At 41.1% G+C, this 23,013-nt stretch overlaps 1 protein-coding gene across 6 annotated transcripts; it reads left to right on the top strand.

Annotated features, from left to right (window-relative positions):
- Window positions 1-22,136, top strand: LOC307107276 (uncharacterized protein). 6 transcript variants are annotated; one of them, XM_079784420.1, is made up of 7 exons: window positions 1-209; window positions 1,624-1,729; window positions 2,719-2,980; window positions 8,255-8,381; window positions 8,732-8,827; window positions 16,321-16,394; window positions 17,253-22,136. In XM_079784420.1, the coding sequence occupies exons 3-7, from the start codon at window positions 2,966-2,968 to the stop codon at window positions 18,438-18,440; spliced, it is 1,500 nt and encodes a 499-aa protein (XP_079640546.1). In that variant the 5' UTR covers window positions 1-209; window positions 1,624-1,729; window positions 2,719-2,965; the 3' UTR covers window positions 18,441-22,136. The 6 variants fall into 6 exon arrangements, with proteins under 6 accessions (XP_079640546.1, XP_079640544.1, XP_079640548.1 ...); XM_079784418.1 differs by having other exon boundaries at window positions 1,441-1,729; XM_079784422.1 differs by lacking the exon at window positions 1,624-1,729 and having other exon boundaries at window positions 2,822-2,980.
- Window positions 22,137-23,013: the final 877 nt, after the last annotated feature.

The raw sequence follows: 23,013 nt of genomic DNA, 5'->3' as shown, positions 1-23,013 counted from the left end.
CCGGTCGCCGGCAGGGTCCGGCCACGCCCCTGTCCCCGGAGCCGCCAGGCGCGCACATCCGGCGTCTCGCACTCCCGGAAGCGGCTAAGGCAGAGGGGAGCTAACTGCGATGTTTGGTCTTTATCTTTTAAACCTGAGCATCTCCACCCAACGTCCTATACAGATGAACCACGGACCTTGAAATCCCCAGACCCGCGTCTCCCAGGGCGGTAAGTCTCGCGTCCCCGTGAAAGGCTTGGAACCCTTAGGGCTTTGCTCTGGAAACGGGATTTTTGGATGGGAACACGTGGTGTTCCCCTGGACTGGACCCCGGATTCTTCGTCCGCTGGAATCGAAGAGTGAATCCACGGACAGAAAGTGGTATAGCAAAGGTGGAGATTTATTGAAGACCAAGTTCAGACTCCACGTGGGGAGAGGGAAAGGGTCCCCCTGAGTTCCTTTTCCCTGTGGCTTTTAAAGCTGCAGATCCTGGTGCTTTGATATCCCCTCTGATTGGTCACTATTCCCCTAGCACCTCAAGTGGGACCTGTGAAGTTCCCCCCCGCCCCTTATTGTTTTTCTGTTCCCTTTGGGCTTTCTTCTTCTTCTGGATGAAGGGCTTCCTTCTCTCTGTTTTGTAAATATAGACCTTTTGCTGTTCCCAGTTCCCTCATTCTATGGAAATGTACTTGTTGCAGCTTTTCAGTTTCCCTATTCTATGGAAATATATCTTCTGCTGCTCTGCAGCCCTGTGCTTCCTCCATGGTCCCCTTAATTTCTAAAATTTCCTGAAACTGTTTTCCCCTCCCTCCCCCAAATTTCTGTTTCACTTTTGCGCTGAGGTTTCCGCGTTAGTTTCTGGTTAAACTCTTTCTGCGTCCGCCCTGCCTGTGGACTTTCCTTCTTGGGGCCACTGCACCCCGCCCGCCCGCGCTCAGTTTTCCTGCCTGAAACCTCCCGCGGGAGAGCCTTCCCACCGAGGCCAGTTAAAGTCTTGGGAGATGGACTCAAACCCGCTGCGCCCCTCCTTCAGCCTCGCGACTCTCTAGGCCTGTTAAAGGCCTGGATTCCTCCTTGGCCCGGGATTCTACAGCGCCCCGCCCCACCATTTAGTCACTCAAAGGCCAGATGCCAAGGAAGGGCACACGTTTCCGTGAGATGTCTGGGTGTCCCAATGTTACCCGTCGGGGTCTAGTAGTGTGTGGGTTCTTTTCACAACGTGAGTCCAGGTGGCTTTGAGAGTATGTTTATTAAAGCTGGGGACAGTGAAATGAAATAAGGCCTTAGGATGAAAGAGGGAACCTAAGCCCGGCTGCTTTGTATTTGGGGGTTAACTGGAGAAAGTGAGCATGAATGGCGGATGAGCAATCTCATATAGTGACAGTCTTCTAGACTATGCTCCTTTCGTTCATTTTCAAACAAAGCTGTGATGGAAACACTTTTCTGCTCCTGGTCTCTTAGGGTTTGAAGCTCCATGCACCTGTGGACGGCATCAGAGAATATGTTGTCCTGTTATACATGTGTCCTATGGGAGGGGACTGGGCGAAGAACTGGGGACAGGGTAGTTGGGGAAGGATACTGAGGGCAACCCTGTTGCCACCACATCGGTTTCTTCTCCCCTGGTGCATCTGCACGGTATCCAAGGATCTGGCCATGCCCATTCAAGGACAACCCCACCTCTAGGAATCCACCCTGGGAGTCTGCAATCCAGACGTTCCAGCCCCAAGCCCTCCCACTACTCGGATCTCAGGTGGGTTGGGTCATTTGGATTCAAAACGAGGCTAGTATTTATCAGAAGCACTATCTGCCCTGGTGCTGCATTTATGAGAGTTGAGAGCAGGCTTTGGTCCAGGGGAGGTAACAGGGCTCTCTTTTGAATTTGGGAGGAACAGAAGTGCAGCCCACATTCTCATTGCTGGGTTGGAAATTGTGCACATTTGTGGGATGAGAGGGCAAGGGAAGACAGGAGAGGAAAACTTACAGTTTGGTCTTCATGTAGCATCTCATTGTTTCTTTTTTTTCCTTTATATTTGTATTGATTTCAGAGAGGAAGGGAGAGGGAGAGAGAGATAGAAACATCAATGATGAGAGAATCATCCATCAGCTGCCTTCTGCACGCCCCCTACTGGGGATCAAGCCTGCAACCCAGGCATGTGCCCTTGGCCAGAATTGAATCTGGGACCCTTCAGTCCGCACTGAGCCAAACCGGCTAGGGCTCATTGTTTCTTTTGTTTGTTTTGTTTGTATATACTTTTTTTTTTTATTGTTTGAAGTATTACAAATAGTAGTACATATGTCTCCTTTTTTCCCCCCATTGACCTCCCCCCGGCCTCACCTACCCCCCAGTACATGCCCTCACCTGCCCGCCCCCTACCCCCCCTACCCCCGTCTTGTATCCATTGGTTACGCTTATATGCATGCGTACAAGTCCTTTGGTTGATCTCTTACAGCCCCCGCACCTCCCCTGCCTTCCCGCTGTAGTTTAGCAGTCTGTTCAATGCTTCTTTGCCTCTGTATCTATTTTTCCCCCCATTTCTTTCCTTTAAAAAATCTTGCCTCTGCAGACTAGAAATAAACATATAATAACAAAAAATGTTTGAGTCCCAATTTCAATGTCCAACAGTTCTGAGTCCCCATTTCAATGTCAAACAGTTCCTTATGTGTACATGTCAGCCATGATATCTGGATGGTGGGCACATGGTGGCAATGCAGGTCCGACCCTCTCTGCTTTGGTCCTAGGCAACCTGCAGCGACGCACAGCTGCTGACTGCGAGCATGGGAGCATGGCAAGGCGCCGTCAGCAGGGCTCATTGTTCTTAATCTCTCCTGTGACAAAAAGCAGGGGAGTGTGACATTTTTCAGCATTCCAAGTCCTTCTGCCTGTGAGTGTGGTGGCAGCACGGCATGTCCTCAAGATGCAGGTGTGATTGGTCCACATAAAGTCACCTGAGAAAACAGCCCAGAGCAGGAGGAGGAAGAGGACAGTATGGCTGCTTCTCAGGTAAACGCCCTGCTTGGCTCAGTTCTGTGTCTGCTTTTCCTTCTAAAGTTCATGGTTGTAGTGGCGCAGACCTTCGCTTCTCTATTTCTGATGATCCTGCCAAAGGGAGTTTGTTTTCAACTACTAACTTTTTTTTCTTATGGCTGTCCAAGTTTCCTCTTTTTTTTTTTTTTTTTTAATCGTCACGATAGGATATATTCTCTGCCAACCCCCCCCCCCCCCCCCCCCCCCCGCACACACACACACACACATTGATTTCTAGAGAGAATGGAAGGGAATAAGGAGGGGGAGAGAGAGAGAGAAACATCTACTTGAAAGAAACATGTGGACTGGTTGCCTCCCACATGCGTCCCTCCTGGTGTTGGGGAACCTGCCACCAAGGTAAGTGCCCTGAACCTGGAATCTAACCCGCATCCCTTCTGTCTGGGGCAGATGCGCTAACCACTGAGAACGGCAGGGCCCAAGTTCCTTCTTTAAAGTGTTACTGTCATTTGGGGTTTTGGGTTCCCCAAGATAGAATTCAAGAGGAGCTACCAGAGAAATTTCTGGGCATATTTTCTTAGGCTTTTGCTAAAGGATGAGGGAGATGACACAGAAGAAAGGAAGGTCCTCTGAGCTGACTCAGGGGCTGGCTCTGCTTGGCGGCCCTAACAAGCTTGGGACACAGTAGGAGGGTGGTTTGAAAAGGCCTGCTGGTGGTTACTTGCTTTTCCAATTGGGTTACCTGGTAGTGCCTGCCCTGTGAGGGAAAGATGGCAGTGTAGTTCACTAGAGCCACCCCAGGAAGGTCATGTAGCGGTCAAGCCTTCATCAACTGCTCAAGTACGTCAGCAGTTTCAACATCTGCAAGGAAGCAGGCCTTTAGGAGGGAGATAAAGTCAGCAAAGTCAGCTACCTCTGGGTTTTTGTCCACAGCTTTCTGTTTGTTGTGTCCATCCAGGTCCCCCATAGGAATCTCACCATAAGTTAATGGCCATTGTGTGGGAGGAAGATACTTTCTTTTACCTTCAAGGTTCTCTCAGCTGGCCTAATCAGATAGAGGTGATATGTATGGGAGCTCCACACACATGACAGAGTCAGAGACCCCACATGCAAGAGAGGTTCAGAGACTGAAAGGGAAATTTGGTATATGAGACATTCTGAGCCTGGGATGAGGTAATGCACTTTGGGACTTCAGAAGATCTTTGACCGGAGATCGTATGTTCAGGAAGTATTAGTTTGCCTACCACCTAGATAGGTAAAAAGTCATTGGTTTTAACACTTATCATGGGCCAGGCTCCTAATTTAAATTCTTCTGGGTAGTTCAGGGGGAGAGCAGAAGCTTCTCTTGAGCCCACAGGGTCTTGGTGCCTTCAACTCAACATAATCTACCTACCATTGAAGCACATCTTGGGTGCCATGTTTTGAACCCCTGCCTTCAACTTTTGAAAACATTGTGTGTAACAGACCAACATGGGAAGGCATTGATATCCAAGATCCCTATAGAGATGAGGTGTGAAGCGTAGATGGGAAATGTAGGTTTTAGACTTCGTACGGCTGCAACATCTGCTCTGTAGAACAGGATTGAGACAATGCACATTTAACCAAGCCTTGACTAGATCAGATGGTTCTGAAAGAAAAATCATTACAAGAGACTTGCTCACTACATTGATAAGAAGGAATTACTTTTTTAAAATATATATATTTTTTTATTGATTTGAGAGAGGAAGGGAGAGGGAGAGAGAGATAGAAATAATGGTGAGAGAGAATCATCGATAGGCTGTCTCTTGTATGACCCCCACACTGGGGATTCCTAACCAGGAATCGAACTGTGACCTAATGGTTCATATGTCGACACTCAACCACTGATCCACGCCAGCTGGACAGAAAGAATTATTCTTGAAATCAGTGGTTTCCAAACTTTTTTGGCTATGCCCCACCTAAGCATCTCTAAAATCCTGATACCTCTCCTGTGACATATAATTCTTATTATTCAAAAAGTGAACTTCTGTTCTCGTGGAGGAAGCCTAAAAGGTCATTAACTTGGTCTAAACAAGCTTCCAAAGAACATGGCATCCATGAAAGAGAAAAATAAAAGAATGAAAGGACAGTTGAAATACTGAGGAAGAAATCACTAAGGAATTGTTAAAAATACTAATAATATGAAGTGATATGAAAAAAATAGCAAATAAAGTTTCAAAATAGCAAATAAAGTTTCAGGCCCCACCCCAGAAATCCTTAAAATTTTACAAGTACTTTATAGTTGTCACTCAGAATGACTTCTCTCCCTAACAAATATATACTGGTACACTTGAGTATTATATTCATATACTCTATATGAGGCCCCTAGGACCATAAGAAATGCAAAAAATTCATTGTTAACTCATTCTTGAATTGCCCCTCTTAAAATCAAATTGCCCCATATTGGGACCACTGCTTTAAATGCACTGTTCGATGTACAGAGTCTGGGAGGTATGTGGATTGAAATCTGTATAAGCTGATGTTAGTGATGTGTCCTTTCCTGTGCTTCAGTCCCCACTGTGATTTCCTTTGCATCTGATTTTCACTTGGTGTAGGTGTTCTCTGCCAAATTTCTGAACTACAGAGTTAAATTATTAAAAAATATATATTTATTGATTTCAGAGAGGAAGGGAGAGGGAGAGAGATAGAAACATCAATGATGAGAGAGAATCATGGATCTGCTGCCTCCTGCACACCCTCTTCTGGGGATCGAGCCTGCAACCCAGGCATCGAACCTGGGACCCTTCAGTCCACAGGCTGATGCTCTATCCACTGAATCTAACCAGCTAATAAACTTGATTTTATTTCAGGGTAATTTGTTGACATGAAAATTTTATTTTGTATTGCATTCAGTGTGTACATTATTTCCATTTGTATGTCTTGGTTTTTGCAGAAAATGCTAACGTTGAGCTCTTCTTTCTTACCTTCTTGTTTCTATTCTTTACAATTACAACAGCTGTGTACAGTCATGAGGGTTGTGTCTGTGAGTTGGTCTTTGTTCTGTTTGACAAATTCCAGGTAAAGTTTGGAATAACGCCCAAGCTCTACCAATTACTGGATGTTTTACAAAATTTTTTCATAAAAAAGGAACAATCTCCATGGCTCAGTTGGTTGAGTGGTGACCCTGAGAGGTCACTGCTTCAGTTCCCAGTCAGGGCACATGCCCTGGTTCAATCCTTGGTAGGGGGCATGCATGAGTCAGCTCATTGATGTTTCTATCTCTCTACCTTTTACTCTCTTTCTAATCAACAAAAACTTATTTTTTGAAAAAGGAAGAATAATATTATTGTTCTTTGATTACTTTTGAGATTGATTAATATGTATAAAACTGTTAGAACAATATATTAAAGGACTGTGGCTGTTAGGCTTACTAATCAATGAGATTTGTAAATTCCATAAAACTGTTCCAAATCTTATATATGAATTGTTTTCCTGTGTTTTCTTCTGTGCTATGTAAAATGCAGCACATGAACCAGACATATTGGCATCCATAGTCATACATGAGTTAGTTAAACATGTGGAAACTCAGTCCCCACCCCAGAAATCCTTAAAATTTTACAAGTACTTTATAGTTGTCACTCAGAATGACTTCTCCACCTAACAAATATATACTGGTATACTTGATCCTCTATGATTCAAACAAAGCACTCAAAAATGAATATTCCTGTGTTGATGCTTTTATTTATTACTAAAGGCCCGGTGCACAGAATTCATGCACGGTGCGGGGGTTTCCCTCAGCCCAGCCTGCACCCTCTCCAATTGGGGACCCCTTAAGGGATGTCTGACTGCCGGTTTAGGCCTGATCCCTGTGGGATTGGGCAGGAATCGGGCCTAAACCGGCAGTCGGACATCCCTCTCGCAATTTGGGACTGCTGTCTCCTAACTGCTCACCTGCCTGCCTGCCTGATAGCCCCTAACTGCCCTCCCCTGCCAGCCTGGTTGTTCCCAACTGCCCTCCCTTGCCGGCCTGATCTTGCCCTCAATGGCCCTCCCCTGCTGGCCTGATCTCACCCCAACTGCCCTCCCTCCCTGCCTTGTTACCCCCAACTGCCCTCCTCTGCTGGCCAATTTGGTTCTGATTGGTTGGTTTATATGCCAGTCAGTGTCAGAAGCTCCGCCTCCTAATCAGCCATTGGTTCTTCACAGCACCCACATTTGATTCTGATTGGTCGGTTCTTATGCTAATTAATGTCAAAAGCTCCACCTCCTAGGCAGCCATTGGTTCTTCACAGCACACACATTTGGTTCTGATTGGTTCCTATGCCAGTCAGCGTCTCTGAGCCTATCAACAGGGCCTGAACAGAAAGGTGGGGCTGATCAGCTGCCCTGGTGGAGGTCTGGAGAGAAAAGGAGGTGCGGCTGCTGGCCAGACTGGGAGAGAAAGAGAGAGCTGATCAAAAGCTTCCACAGAGGCAATGGATCAGTCCCTGCTTCTCTCTTCAGGCCTCTCTCTGGCCCAGATTGGAAGCCCCCTCAGCAGTCAGTGCTGACTGCAGGACTGACTTCCGGTTGGTCGAGCCTCAGTCGTTATTGGTCGTTACGACCCAGGGTTTTTATATATTAGGATCATTATTTTTTTTAAAACATTTTTGTTGATTTTAGAGAGGATGGGAAAGGATGATAGAGATAGAAAATCAATGATGAGTGAGAATCATTGATTGGCTGCCTCCTGCATGCCCCACCCTGGGAATCAAGCCTGCAACCCGGACATGTGCCCTGACTGGGAATTGAACCATGACCTTGTGGTTCATAGATTGATGCTCACCACTGAGCCATGACAGCTGGGCTATTTTTAAAATTTGTCTTCTAGAAAAGTAAAGCTTCAACTTTGGTTTTGTGGATCATATGCCATCTTTCTTTCTCAAAATACATTAGAGAATATTAGTGTCAAAGTGATGTTATTGGATAACTCAGGATATTTCCCTGGCTCAAAATCAGTTCAGCACTAGCCGGTTTGGCTCAGTGGATAGAGCTCTAGACTGTAGACTGAAGGGTTTCTGGTTTGATTCCAGTCAAGGGCACATACCTTGGTTGCAGGCTTGATCCCAGGCCCTGGGTCAGCCACATGCTGGAGACAATCCATCCATGTGTTTCTCTTTGTCTCTCCCCCTCCCTTCCACTCTCTCTAAAAATCAATGGAAAAATATCCTCAGTTGAGAATTAACAAAAACCAAAAACAAAAATTCAGTAGAACTTTTTTCTTATTGGGTGACATTATGACCTCTGCCCATGGTCACTTGAGTAATGTTTGTTTGTTTTTTCTTTTAATTTCAGGGACAGTTGACCTTCAATGATGTGGCCATAGAATTCTCTCAGGAGGAGTGGGCATGCCTGGACCCAGCTCAGCGGAAACTGTACATAGATGTGATGTTGCAGAACTACAGGAACCTGGTATTCCTGGGTGAGGACCACTTCCTTCCAGAATTTCTCCTCCACCTGCAGGGTTTTGTTTCTTTCATTAGTACAGTGTCTGCTTGTAGCTTCTGCTTTTTATGATATAATTTCAGATCCATGTTATTAAGGAAAGAACTTGGGGTTTTGCTGGTGTACTTGCAAGTGGATATTAGAATCTGAAAACTTTAAATGTAGTCTCTGGTATGATAAATGTGACATTAGAAAATAATATTTTGGGGACACTTTTTCTAGACTATTCTGATATTCTACAATGTCCTGTCTTCTCACTTGAGCTCAGTGTATATTTGAAATTGGAGAATCTCCTTTAAAATTCCCGTTCCTTTTTCTTATAAACAGGTCTTGCTGTGTCTAAGCCAGACCTGGTCACCTTTTTGGAGCTCATGAAGGAGCCCTGGAAGTTGAAGAGAAAAAGAACAGTATCCATCCACCCAGGTAGGTGGGAATCAAGGAAGCAGATGACCCAGATGAGAGGCCAAGGTTGACAGAGGAAGCCGGATCTTAAACCATGGTTTGAGAAGCTTGGCTTCAGTGGAAATGATTTTTGAGAGGGTATATTTGGGTGAGGTATATTTATTTTTAATCTTTTATGTCTCATGTAATTAATTTGTGAGGGAAGCAGTTGAGATACCAGAATTTAGTTCTCACAGACCAGGAACACTAGAGATAGGTGTCCAAGTTGTCTTATTTCCCCTTTTGTTTGATCAAGTCTGATGCTGATAGTTCTATTGTATATTTACATTCAGGTACTGTGCTCTTCAGCTCCCAATATAATTGTTTTTTCTTATGCTTTCTGTCCCATTTTATTTTTCCCATGCATAGTTTTGATGATAATATTTAGTTTTTTATGTTTTCTATCTTTTGCAGTATTTCCCCTTTATGTTGGTTTATTTGAGATCTTTGTCAGGTAATTAACAGATGTTAGTTAACGAAGGGCCAATATATGGAGGTTTATTTTGTTCCTCTGGTTGGACTGTTTTTCTGTTTCTTCGTAAGCCTTGTGATCTTTTGCTGCTATTTAAGGTCATTAGAAGCAGCACATTCTTTATGAAATTACTTTGTACAAGACAACGCAAATAATTAGCTGTGGTAGATTGTTTTTGTTCTGTTGTGTTTACTATTTTAAATATATTTTTATTTATTTCAGAGAGAGATAGAAACATCATAATGAGAGAGAACCATTTGATGAGCTGCCTTCTACATGCCGTCCCAGGGAATCAAACCTGATCTCCTGGTTCATAGGTAAAGCTCAACCACTGAGCTGCATCCACAGTGCTCAGAAGGCATAAGTCTGAGTAAATCTGAGCCCTTTAAGAGGAACTACCTGGGTCTCCATCAGCTCTCTGACTCACTCAGCGACAATCACTGCTAGTTTTTACAGCCATAGTAATGGTCACATCTCTGCTCTGCTTTGGAACCCTGGGCTGGTGGCCTGGGACTGTTCACTCCTCAGACATGACCTCTGCAGTGGAAATATATCTCATGATTTTTATCAACATGGGACCAACACATTCTGTGACTTTGCCCCTGGCACTAGTCTCAGTGAAGGTTCTTCTTTATATCCTTAGTTTTAAAACTTCAGTCAGGTCTCTGGCATTTCTGAATTATGGTTTAGTTGTATATTTTATGTGGTTGTGGGAGGATGCCAGTACCGAAATTACCTACACTGCCATCTTTTCTTTCTTTTTACCTTTATTGTTGAAAGTATTACATAGGTTCTCCTTTTTCCCCCCATTAACCTCTTCCAGCCCACTCCCATCCTTCCCCACAAGACCTCACCACCCCATTGACTGTGCCGACAGGTTATGCATATATTAAGGTGACCAGATTTTAACATTGGTAAAGCGGGACACCATTGACGGGGGCGGGGGAGGGTTCCTTGATTAAAAATTTGATCTATATGGAGCAACAAAAATTTTCATAGAATGCAAAAATAGTAAAATTATATTATAAGTTATTATATACATATTGCTTAAAAACACAGTAAGTAGGTACATAATTACATGAACATATTTTATTGTTAGTTTATAAATTAAATTAATTTGATTGTTATAAAGTAACTATATTTTTAAAATTATTTTAATTTTAATCCTATATTTCTTTCTAAATAATAACAATACTAACTTGTATTATTTTTCCTCTGAATTTGCTGTAACGTAAGTCGTAAGTGTCACTTTCATGGCTGGCGCTAGACTTTTTGCTGCCACTATAAAATATAAATAATATGAGTACTGTCTGCTAAATTCAAGAAAATTTATGTATTTATGAAATAAATAAATAAATAACTTACCTAAATTATCTGAATAGCTGATTTGTAATGACATCACTTGTTTAACTAGCTTACTAGCACGCAGTACGATGTGTATCGTCTGAGAGACAGTTACAAAACGTTTTCGTCGTTGCCAATCCCCAAAAATGCCATTGTTCATTAAGTCCAAACAATGGTGGTCGAATTCTAACAACTGATCAACAATGCGAACTTTGATAAGCAGTTCTCGATAATCAGTTCTCAACAATTATTTGTTATTATTAAAGTTTAACATTATAAAATTAACAAAAATAATATAAAACTCATATCCTGGCTAAATAGCCACATGGCCTCCGAAAACCGTATATTCCCTTCTCCCGCCGTTCCCTAGCTTGTGCATTCTTTCCAAAAATCGGAACTTTTTTAAAACGCCGTGGGACAAATTGTTAAAAATCGGGACTGTCCCGCCAAAAGCGGGACGTCTGGTCACCTTAGCATATATGCATACAAGTTCATTGGTTGATCTCTTCCTACCCACCCTCTCCTGCCTTCTCTCTGGGGTTCAAAAGTCTGTTCATGCTCTATGACTCTGGGTCTATTTTTTTTTTTAATACATCTTTATTGTTCAGATTATTACAATTGTTTCTCCTTTTTTTCCCCCATATCTCCCCATCACCCGGTTCCCTCCCCCCCGTTGTCCTTATCCATAGGTGTATGATTTTTGTCCAGTCTCTTCCCATACCGCCCACACAGACACCCCTTTCCCCCTGAGAATTATCAATCCACTCCCATTCTATGCCTCTGATTCTATTATGTTCACCAGTTTATTCTGTTCCTCAGATTTTGAATTCACTTGATTTTTAGAATCACTTGTTGATAGATATTTGTTGTTCATAATTTTTATCTTTACTTTTTTTTTCTTTTTCCTCTTTTTAAAGAATACCTTTCAGCATTTCATATAATACTGGTTTGGTAGTGATGAACTCCTTTAGCTTTTTCTTATCTGTGAAGCTCTTTATCTGCCCTTCAATTCTGAATGATAACTTTGCTGGGTAGAGTAGTCTTGGTTGTAGGTTCTTGCTATTCATCACTTTGAATATTTCTTGCCATTCCCGTCTGGCCTGCATAGTTTCCGTTGAGAAATCAGCTGACAGTCGTATGGGTGCTCCCTTGTAGGTAACTAACTGTTTTTCTCTTGCTGCTTGTAAGATTCTCTCTTTGTCTTTTGCCCTTGGCATTTTAATTATGATGTGTCTTGGTGTGGTCCTCTTTGGATTCCTCTTGTTTGGGGTTCTGTGCGCTTCCTGAACTTGTAAGTCTATTTCTTTCACCAGGTGGGGGAAGTTTTCTGTCATTATTTCTTCAAATAGGTTTTCAGTATCTTGCTCTCTCTCTTCTGGCACCCCAAAAATTCGGATATTGGTACGCTTAAAGCCATCCCGGAGGCTCCTTATGCTATCCTCACACTTTTGGATTCTTCTTTCTTTCCGCCTCTCTGGTTGGGTGTTTTTTTCTTCCTCATATTCCAGATCTTTGGTTTGACTCTTCGGGTGCGATGGTCTACTCTGTATATTCTTTATTTCAGACAGTGTATGCATAATTTCTGACTGGTCCTTTTCCATTTTTTTGGTATTCTCATTAAGGTCCTTGAAGGTCTCTTCAAGTTTCTCAGCGGTTTTTAGAAGATTCTTGAGTAACCTTATAAATATGGTTCTGAACACTGTGTTGTCCATTAGTTTGCTTTCATCTATCTCTCCTACTTGTGACATACTTAGATGTCTCCACATTTTGGCTGCCTCCCTGTGTTGATGGAGTGGTTTTGTGTGGTTGGTGACCTATAGGGGCCTGTAGCTCAGCTTCCCCAATCACCCTAGGTGGTCGCTCTTGGTACTCCCCTTTGTGGGCTGAGTGGAAAGTCTTGGTGTAGTTAAAAGCCCTGATTGCTGTTGGTACACTGGGAGGAATTGACCTCCGGTCCAATTGGTTGTGAGGGCCTGCTGTGTCTATAACGGAAGAATTGCTGTGCTGGAGACACAGTAGGGTTTTGGTGCTCACTGAGTCTGCCTCTTGAATGTGTCCCTTATGAGAGTGGTTGAAATCTGGTGTCGTCCACACCGACAGAAAAGTCACTCTCACTCTCCGACCGGCCGAGAGTCCCGTAGGCGTCTGGGTCCCCCGCGTGTCCCCAGAAACTGGAGTTCAGAGTGGTTGGGATTGTTGGTATCACTGGTGGGAGTTGATCTCCAAGCCAGTTGGCTGTGAGGATCAGCAGTGTCTCCGCTGGGAGAGCTTCTGTGCTCAGCTTGGATGGGCGGATTCTCAGGGTGGCGCAGACAAGCTTTGGTTTCCCGTCTGCTCCGCCCTAAGAGGGGCGGTTTCTCCGTGCCCGAATTAATGGCTGCGTGCCTCTGAGAGAAGGCAGCTTTCGAGCCTCTCCCGCTGCCTAACAGACCAGTTTCTCCCCAGCTGGGGCTGGGTTTCAGTGCAGACCTGAGGTTTTGTTTTTCTCCCGAAGGAGAAATCCAGTCACTGGGAGGGCGGTGCTCAGCTTGGATGGGGCGGAGTCTCAGAATGGCACAGACAAACTTGGTTTCCGTCCGCACCGCCCTAAGAGGGCAGGTTTCTCCGTGCCCTAATCGATGGCTGCGCGCCTCTGAGAGAAGGCAGCTTTCGAGCCGCACCCGCTGCCAAACAGCCCAGTTTCTCCCCGACCGCAGCTGGATTTCAGTGCAGTCGGGAGGCTCTGTCCTTCTCCCAAACGAGAAAGCTAGCCACGCAGCGTCTGCTGCCCTCCCTCTCCGCGCGCTGCGAGCAAGCCTGCCGCATATTCAGCCGCCCGCCCTTTCCGCGCTCACGGATCTCCGCATCTCCACAGCTCCTGAGGCTCAGCGTCCCCCTCTCTTTTTTCTCTAGTTGTAAGTTTTCCACTCTGCCAGCTTTCCGGTGGTTCTGGACGGTGTGCGCTGTTTTCCAGTTGTAGTTTCAAAATTGTTGTGGTAGGCAACAGTTAGGTGGTTACCTTATGCCGCCATCTTGGTTTCTCCCCTGGGTCTATTTTTGATCATCAGTTTATTTGGTTCATTAGATTCCACATATGAGTGAAATCATGTGGTACTTTCTCTGACTGGATTATTTCACTCAGCATAATACTCTTCAGGTTCAACTATGCTGTTGCAAATGGTAAGAGTTCTTTCTTTTTTATTACCTCATGGTATTCCATTGTATAAATGTACCATAGTTTTTTTATCCACTCCTCTGCTGATGGGCACTTAGGCTGTTTCTAAGTCTTCGCTATTGTAAATTGTACTGCTATGAGTATAAGAGTGCTATGTTCTTTCTGATGAGTGTTTCAGGTTTCTTAGGATATATTCCTAGAAGTGAAATGACTGGATCAAATGGGAGTTCCATTTTTAATTTTTGGGGAAACTCACTGCATACTATTTTCCACAGTGGCTGCACCAGTCTGCATTCCTACCAGCAGTGCACTAGGGTTCCCTTTTCCTCCACAACCTCGCCAACACTTGTCATTGGTTGATTTGTTGATGATAGCCATTCTGACTGGTGTGAGGTTATATACCATTGTTGTTTTGACATGCATTTCTCAAATGATTAGTGACTTTAAACATTTTTTCATGTCTCTTGGCTTTCTGTATGTCCACTTGTGCCAGTATCAGGCTGTTTTGAGTACAATGGCTTTGTAGTATAACTTGATATCTGGTATTGTGATTCCTCCAACTTTTTCTTCTTTCTCAAGATTGCTGCCGCACTTCAGGGTCTTTTTGGTTCCATTTAATTTTGGAAGTTTTGGTTCTAGGTCTGTGAAATATGCCCTTGGTATTTTATTTGCATTGAATCTGGAGATTGTTTGGGTAGTATGGATATTTTAATGATGTTGATTCTACCAATCAATGAACATGGTATATTCTTCCACATTTTTATATCTTCCTCTACCTCTTTTTTCAATGTCCTTTAGTTTTTCAAGTACAGGACTTTTACTTCCTTGGTTAAGTTTATTCCTAAGTATCTTAATTTTTTTGTTGTTGCAATAGTAAATGGGATTGTTATTTTAGTTTCTCTTTCTGAGAGTTCACTATTGGTTTATTAAAATGAAATAGATTTTTCCATGTTAAATTTGTATCCTGCTATGTTTTTGAATTCATTTATTAAATCTAGTTGTTTTTTTTTTTATCTAGTAATTTTTTGATGGAGTATTTAGGGATTTCTATGTACAGTATCATGTCAACTGTGAATAATGAGAGTTTTACTTCCTCCTTTCCACTTTGGATGCCTTTTATTTCTTCTTGTCTGATCACTATGGCCAGGACTTGCAGAACTATGTTAAACAAGAGTGGTGAAAGAGGCAAAGTCTTCTTCTGGTTCTTAAGGAAAATGTTTTTATTTTTTGCCTATTGAGTATGATGTTGGCTGTCGGTTTGTCATATATGGCCTTTATTATTTGGAGATATGTTCCCTCTATTCCCACTTTGCTGAGTTTTTATCAAAAAAGGGTGGTAGATTTTGTTGAATGCTTTTTCTGCATCGATTGATCTGATGATGTGATTTTTGTCTTGCAATCTGTTTATGTGCTGTGTCACATTTATTGATCGTACCAGCCTTTCATCCCTAGAATAAATCCCACTTGGTCATGATGAATGATCTTTTTAATGATTGCTGGATCCGGGTTGCTAAAATTTTGTTGAGGATTTTAGCATCTATATCCATCAGGGGTATTGGTCTGTAGTTCTCTTTCCTTGTCATGTCTTTATCTGGGTTTGGAATTAGGGTGATGGTGGCCTCATAGAAAGAGTTTGGAAGTGATCCTACCTCTTGAATTTTGTGGAATAGTTTGAGTATAGGTGTCAGTTCTTCCTTGAATATATGGTTAAACTTCCTTGTGAATCCGTCTGGACCAGGGCTTTTGTTTGCTGCCGTCTTGACCAGAAGCTTGTATGTGTGTGTGTGTGTGTGTGTGTGTGTGTGTGTCTGTGTGTGTGTGTGTGTGTGTGTGTTTTGTAACTTCCCCGTTTAAAACATATTTTGATTTCACATCTTCCCATTTCTGATGTCTTTCTTCAGCATTGCAGTCTCTCTGGTGTTTGAACAATTACTCTCTTACCTTCTTAGTAGCCACCGTAATGCATTCACAGTATATTAACCTTTCCTTTAAATCTGTGTCATTCGCATTCACAGTATATTAACATTTCCTTTAAATCTGTGTCATTTGCATTCACAGTATATTAACCTTTCCTTTAAATCTGTGTCATTCAAAAGAGAAACAAGTTCCTCAGGCAGTTGTGAAAAATCCAGACTACTAGAGACACAGTACACATTGATTTCTATTCTGAGAAGAAGCTGAGAATTGGGAGTTATCCCACAGTTATTTTGTAGTACGTCACAAAGGGTAGTAGGTATTGTAGGCAAATGTAGGTAACTTGATTTCCTCTTTGATTATGACTTTTTTATTTTGTGCTTTCTGGTGAGTAATGTGGTCCTTGAACTGGCTTCTGAAGCAATTTAGAAGGTAATTGGGTCAGTTAACATCTCCATGGAGGAAGAAAGTTGTTTTGCTTCCTATTCTGCCATCTCACTGAGGTCTTCTTACACCGGTTAATTCTAACATTAGAATTTAAAGAATATTTACTTGAGTGTAGTGTTTCATACTTAATTTGCTATATTTCAGCTCTGTCTTCTCAAGTCACCCAGGGTTTGTTTTCAAAGTCAGACGTAGAAGATTCATTCCAGAAAATGCTACAGGTAAGATCTACCACATGTGGCATTAAGAATTTACACTTAATGGAAGTTTTATAATGGGTAAGGGAATATGAAGAGAAAAAAAAAATGTATGTTCTGATGGATATAATCAAAGTGGGGCAATTACCCTTAATAAAATCCTTGTTGCCTAAGGAGATTAAGTATATAAAACATCTTGGGGAAAAAATCTTGAAAATATCTACTTTTCATCAGCTACGTTGGCAGAGCAATGGCTCTCTGAGCATAAAGACCAAAAAAATAAAAACATATTTTCTGCTGTGGTTAGTGTGGCATGGTTGGTTGGAATTTTGCCCTGTATAATGAATGTTGTGGGTGCGATTCCTGGTCTGGTTGCATGCAGGAGGCCATTGATGGATGTTCTTTACTCTCTTTTTTCCTCTCTCCCTCTTTCACTCTCTGTAAATATCAATAATCATGTCTTCAGGTGAGGATTAAAATGAATAAAGAAGTGAATAAATAAATAAATAAATAAATAAATAAATAAATAAATGCATATTCCCTAAAGTAAAATTTGGAATATCAGAGAAGTCAGCTAGTTCATTGTGCAAATAATTTTGTGAATGATGTAATGCAGGATTTGATTAAATTGTCAAATATTGCTAAAAAAATGTAGGTCTTTTTAAAATGAAGGTAAAAATTATAAATTAGTTTTGCAAATCCCTCAAAGAAGTTTCCATTATTCTTTCATGGAGAAATATTCACCTGTGTTTCAGATTGTATACTTTTTGTAAATGTGGGAGGATGTAGATAGGTATCAGAATAGGTAATGGGAAACAACTTTATATGTGCAATGATATTAGAGCCCTCATTAAAAGATTTTATCTCTTCAATGATTACCAGAGTTCACATAATGAAGAGAGAAGTAATCAATGCAATGAATCTCAGCAAAACATTAACCAAGGGTCAAATTCTAACAACCATCAGGGAACTCTGCTTCCACAGAACAATTATAAATGTCCAAAAGTCCGTGATAAAAGCTCAAATATTGTTTTATGTCAGAATATTCATACTGTAGAGAAGACAGAAAGATATCGCAAATGTGCCAAGTCTTTCAACCAATCATCAAATCTTACTGAACGTAGAAATACTCCGGAGGAGTCTTTCCGGTGTAATCACTACGTGAAAGTGTTTAGTCAGTCTTCTAAGTTAAATATACATAAGGAAATCCATACTGCAGAGAAGCCTTACAAATGCAAACAATGTGATAAAGCCTTTAGGTGGCAGGCAAATCTTATTTCACATCAGAGAATTCATAATGGAGAGAGGCCTTATAAATGTAAAGAATGTGGCAAAGCCTTTAACCACAGGTCAAGTCTCATTCGACATCAGGTAATTCATACTAGAGAGAAGCACTATAAATGTACAGATGCTGGCAATGCCTTTAACATGTGTGGAAGCCTTAAGAAACATAAGATAATTCATTCTGGAGTAAAGCCTTATGAATGTAGAGAATGTGGCAAAGCCTTTTTCTTGAGCTCAGAACTGGTTCGACATCAGAGAATCCATACTGGAGAGAAGCATTATATATGTAAACAATGTGGCAACGCCTTCACCTGCAGCTTAAGTCTTTCTCTACATGAGAAAACTCATTCTGGAGAAAAGCCTTATAAATGTAGAGAATGTGGCAAAACCTTTACCTTGAGGGTGAATCTTCGTCGACATAAGGTAATTCATTCTACAGAGCAGCCTTATAAATGTAGCGAATGTGGCAAAGCATTTATGTCGAGCTCACATCTGATTCGACATCAGATAATTCATTCTGGAGAGAAGCCTTATAAATGTACAGAATGTGGCAAAGCCTTTAATGAGTGTGGAAGCCTTAAGAAACATCAGACAATTCATACTGGAGAGAAGCCTTATAAATGTATGGAATGTGGCAAAGCATTTAGCCGGTGTTCAACCCTTACCCATCATCAGAGAATTCATTTAGGACAGAAGCCTTATATCTGTGGAGAATGTGGCAAAGCCTTTACATGGTCTTCGCACCTTTCTAGACATCGAAGGATTCATCAGAGAGAAGCCTTATGAAGGTTGAGTATGTGGCAAAGCCTACAGTGCACAATTCTTACCAAATATATGTGAAGCTTTAGAAATGTGAGAAGTATGACAAAGTCTTTAACCTTGCTCTAGCTCTATTCAATATTGGGGACTACATGATGAATAGAAGCAATCTAAAGAATATGGAAAAAACATCAACCATTGCCCAAACCTCATTAAATATCAGAGAATTCATACCACAGAGAATCCTCACAAGTGCATAGAATGTGGTAATGCCTTTACCCAGTGTTGAAACTTTAGTCAATATCATATAATTCATGCTGGACTGAAACGATAGAAACATAAAGAATGTCAAAACCTTAAACCATTTATCAAGGCTCACTGAACTTTAATGAATTCATACTGAAAAGAAGCCATACAAATAAAAAAGTTCTCCAATGCCTATATTCAGCATTTACATCTTAATTGACACATGAGAATTCATAGTGGAGAAAAACTTCAAAGAATGTGGCAAACCCTTTACCTGGACCCAGAGTCTTCCTGAATATCAGAGAATGCCTTTGAAATAAGTGATGAAAATCTTGTCCCCCAAATACACATTTCAGAAAAGTCTACAGAATTTGAGCGTGAAAGTGATTTAAAGAAGTAGAAAATGTGTGAAAGTAGATAATGCAAATTAATGTAAAATATCAGAGAATTCACGTTAGAAACTAGTAAGTCAATAACACTTTTCAAATATGACTTTAAATAAAAAGTATTCATGTGATTTATACCAATTCATTTCATGATTCTTTGAGTGGTTGTAATGTGTATTTTGACTCGAGGAAATACAGTGTTCTTGCAATGCTTTATTTAGACTATGTGTGGACTTAATATGTTCATTAATAAAGATGAAGTAATTGAAATATGTTTACAGTGATGTGTAATGAATGAGGTGTTGACATGCCATCAGTGTTAATGTTTTCCACCTTATTCACCATTGTGGGTAACAATTTGTAATGCAGTGGAGTGACATCATTTACTCACAGGCCTTAAACCTTAAATAATGTATTAAGAGTTTACCCATAATTTATCTTTTTATTCATTGTATCTGCTGGGACATTATGATGGTTACAAAAAATATCTAATGGGATTGTTTTTAAAGGTTTATGTAAAAGTGTGTTGTGTTTCAGTGTTGTCATTTATTTTGTGTAGCTAAAACATTTTGAACTGAACTCCCATGAATCCCTAGTGCACACAGACACCAGCTTACAGTGTTATAAGTGAGTGTAAGTTTTTGATATAACTTTCCAGCAGTCCTTGTGAACAATAGTCTTTGTGTGCCTCAGGGCCTTCAATTTGTATGCCCTGGATGTAAGATTTCTGAAGAGCTAGCCAAACCTTGCTGATTTTGCTTTGAGTTGAACAATCTGGACCTAGCTCGAGAACCCCAAGGCACTCCACATAGTGATCCTACTACAAGCCTACACTCTGTGTACTCCCACTCTCTTCCTGCATCCTGTCTTGCTCTGCCTGTGTTAGCACCTGCAGGCATCTTGTGTACTTCCTCCGTGAGTTATAAACTTTTATTTCCAATTTATCTGTGGTCTTTTAGGTAACTGCTGGACACCATCCAGTACCAGTGGGCTTTCCTTAACAAATGCTAATTTAACAGATATCTAAAAGAATATGATTAGCGCCCTAACCAGTTTGGCTCGGTGGATAGAGCCTCGGCCTGCGGACTGAAGGGTCCCGGGTTTGATTCCAGTCAAGGGCACATCCCCAGTAGGAGGTGTGCAGGAGGCAGCTGATAGATGTTTCTCTCTCATCGATGTTTCTAACTCTCTATCCCTCTCCCTTCCTCTCTGTAAAAAAATCAATAAAATATATATTTTTTAAAAAAGAAAAGAATATGATTAGCACTAGCCAGCTTGGCTCCATGGATAGAGTGTCAGCCTGACTGAAAGATCACAGGTTCAATTTTGGTCAAGGGCATATGCCTGGGTTGCGGGCTCGATCCCCAGTAGGGGCCATGTAGGAGGCAGCCAATCAATGATTCTCTCTCATCATTGATGTTTCTATCTCCCTCTCCCTCTCTGAAATCAATAAAAATTTTAAAAAAATAAAAGAGTATGATTAGAAGCCCAATTTTTTTATTTCTGCATCATCACAACATTTTATCATATATATATAATGTATACATATATATATGTTCATCTATGAATAGCATGGCCTTTTTCTGATTTTTTATAACAGCTGTACACGTTTTGTTTTGCACTGAATGCAATATGTAAATATAGTAACATAAAAATGTAATTTAGGAGTAAGAGGAGTAATGAGGAAGTTTGTATGTATGTACTCATGTCTTCAGAAGAAAAGGGAAATAATGGATTAAAATTGGTTATTTTGAAATATTTCTGATTTACTAATAAACCTTATAGATTTATAATGTGAAGCACCTATTACATTACATTGTGTTTTTTTTCTCCCTGATCTGATGACTCTTCTGAGATTCTCCTACTGCAGTTCTATGCTTTTTACATTTCTGTGTCTCATGTAAGATGCCATATATTTTTCTTGTTCCCTAGCTCATGAAATGTTGCTTTTCTGTGCTCAGGGTTTTTAGGAATGGCTTTCATTGAATTTAGTATTATACAGAAATATCTTGAAAATGGAAGTAATTTCACAATGAGCATATGAAGTTGTAGTTCATTTGGTACACTTCATATCGTCTATTAGATAAAAGTTAAGTCAATATTTCTTTAGTTACTGTTTTCATTGTTTATTATTAATGTCACCAAAGTCGTTCACTGTTTACCAGTTTATTACGGTCACAACTTGGTGATGTCATAAATTATTGTCTTTTGACAGTAATATGAAGTGAAGAAGCATAGCACATTTGAGTTGTGTAAGAGATACTCCATTATTAGAATGAAAACATTGCAATAGTAGTGATGTAGTATTAACTAGCACATGGAAAAGATCCAGGATGAAAAACTGACATGAATTCAGCATGTGGAAAGAGAGGATATCTTTTTCCAGACTGCAATACTGACTCTGAAATTAGTAACATAAATGTTTTTTTTTTTTTTTTTCATTTCCTTCCTATCTCCAGTTCCTTTCTGTTCATTCCCAGCTACATAGATATCACAGTCATTCTCTTTTGAGGTGTTATGGCTACAACATCTCCCTATTCTCCCCATCCTAAATCATCCTTACAGGTCATTCGTTTGGAATTTATATAATAGAGGGAAACATCAGATAGTGTTAAAAATTTTGGATTATATTTTGAATGAAAAAGAGACCTCACAACTTACAATTTCATACTGAAACCTCTCTTTTGGAATGTGAATATTGAATACTGGAAAACATCAGAATGGCATCCGATTTGACAATTGGAACTGGACAGATTTGTGCAAAAACATCAAATCTGTCCTTACACCATACACAAGTATGAATACTAAATGGATTAAAGACTTAAATGTAAGACTCAATACAATAAAAGCTATATAAGGTAAAGTAGGCAGTAAAATCTTGAACATTTTCTCAGATTATCTTGATTAGCTTAGCCCAATCACGTGTTATTATTATAAGAACGTCTTTCGAAGACCCCTCCATTGCTCCCTGAATACCTTCTATAAAACTCCACACTCCACAAGGTGCTTGACAGGAAAGGAATTCACAGAACAGAAATGTACATGTAAGAATGTTCAGTGGTTAACAGTATTAACTGGTGAATATAATAGAATCAGGGGCATAGAAAGGGAGTGGACTGACAATTCTCGGGGGAAAAGGGGAGTGGGGGGTGCGGGAAGAGACTAAACAAAAATCGTACACCTATGGAGGAGGACGGCGGGGGGGGGGGTAAGGGTAGAGGGGGGGGGTAGGAACCTGGTGGAGGGGAGCTATGGGAGGAAAAAAGAGGAACAATTTAATAATCTGAACAATAAAGATTTATTAAATTTTATAAAAAAGAACATTCAGTGAACAATTGTGTTTTTGGTTCTTAGTCAATAAAGAGCAGACAAAGAATGTCTATGTTGTGACTACTAGCAGCTGTGTGTCTGGTCCAGGTGGGAAAGTGTAGGGTGGATTAGGGGCCATGAAAATATTAAAAGAGCAAGGAGAAGGGCAGGTATGATATGAACAGTGACTTAGGTGAAGAAAGCAAGAGACACTGAACAAGACCGTCTCTCTTCCTCTTTATTTCTTTAATGTAAAATGGTGTCAAGGATCTATCTAGGTATTTATGAAACTCTTACCAATGGTGACTCTTAGAGTGTGGGATCTGGGAAGAAGGGAGCTTCATTCAAAATGGTAACATATCTATAAATTTGGAGATTCTTCTATAAGAAACATAAATTACCACTTTTAATACTGAAAATGATAAAATTTAAATATCAGTTCTTTTGGAGTAGAGGCCTCACCAGAGGGTTCATCTCTGCTGGTCCTTGTGGTGAGCCGAGGCCTCCAGGGCAAGGATTTTGTTGACCATTTGCTGCTCATCATGCTCCACCAGACAAATGAGCATCACACCCTCCCTATAGACAAATTCACAAGGAGCCAGCTTTTGTAATTGATGGTCCCTTCCTTTTCTCTACATGGGTCGAGGCTGTATAGGTTT

The sequence above is a fragment of the Cnephaeus nilssonii genome (assembly GCF_951640355.1).
Source record: "Cnephaeus nilssonii genome assembly, chromosome: 11".
NCBI classification, from domain to species: Eukaryota; Metazoa; Chordata; class Mammalia; order Chiroptera; family Vespertilionidae; genus Cnephaeus; species Cnephaeus nilssonii.
This window is presented reverse-complemented; position numbering and strand designations above follow the sequence as displayed.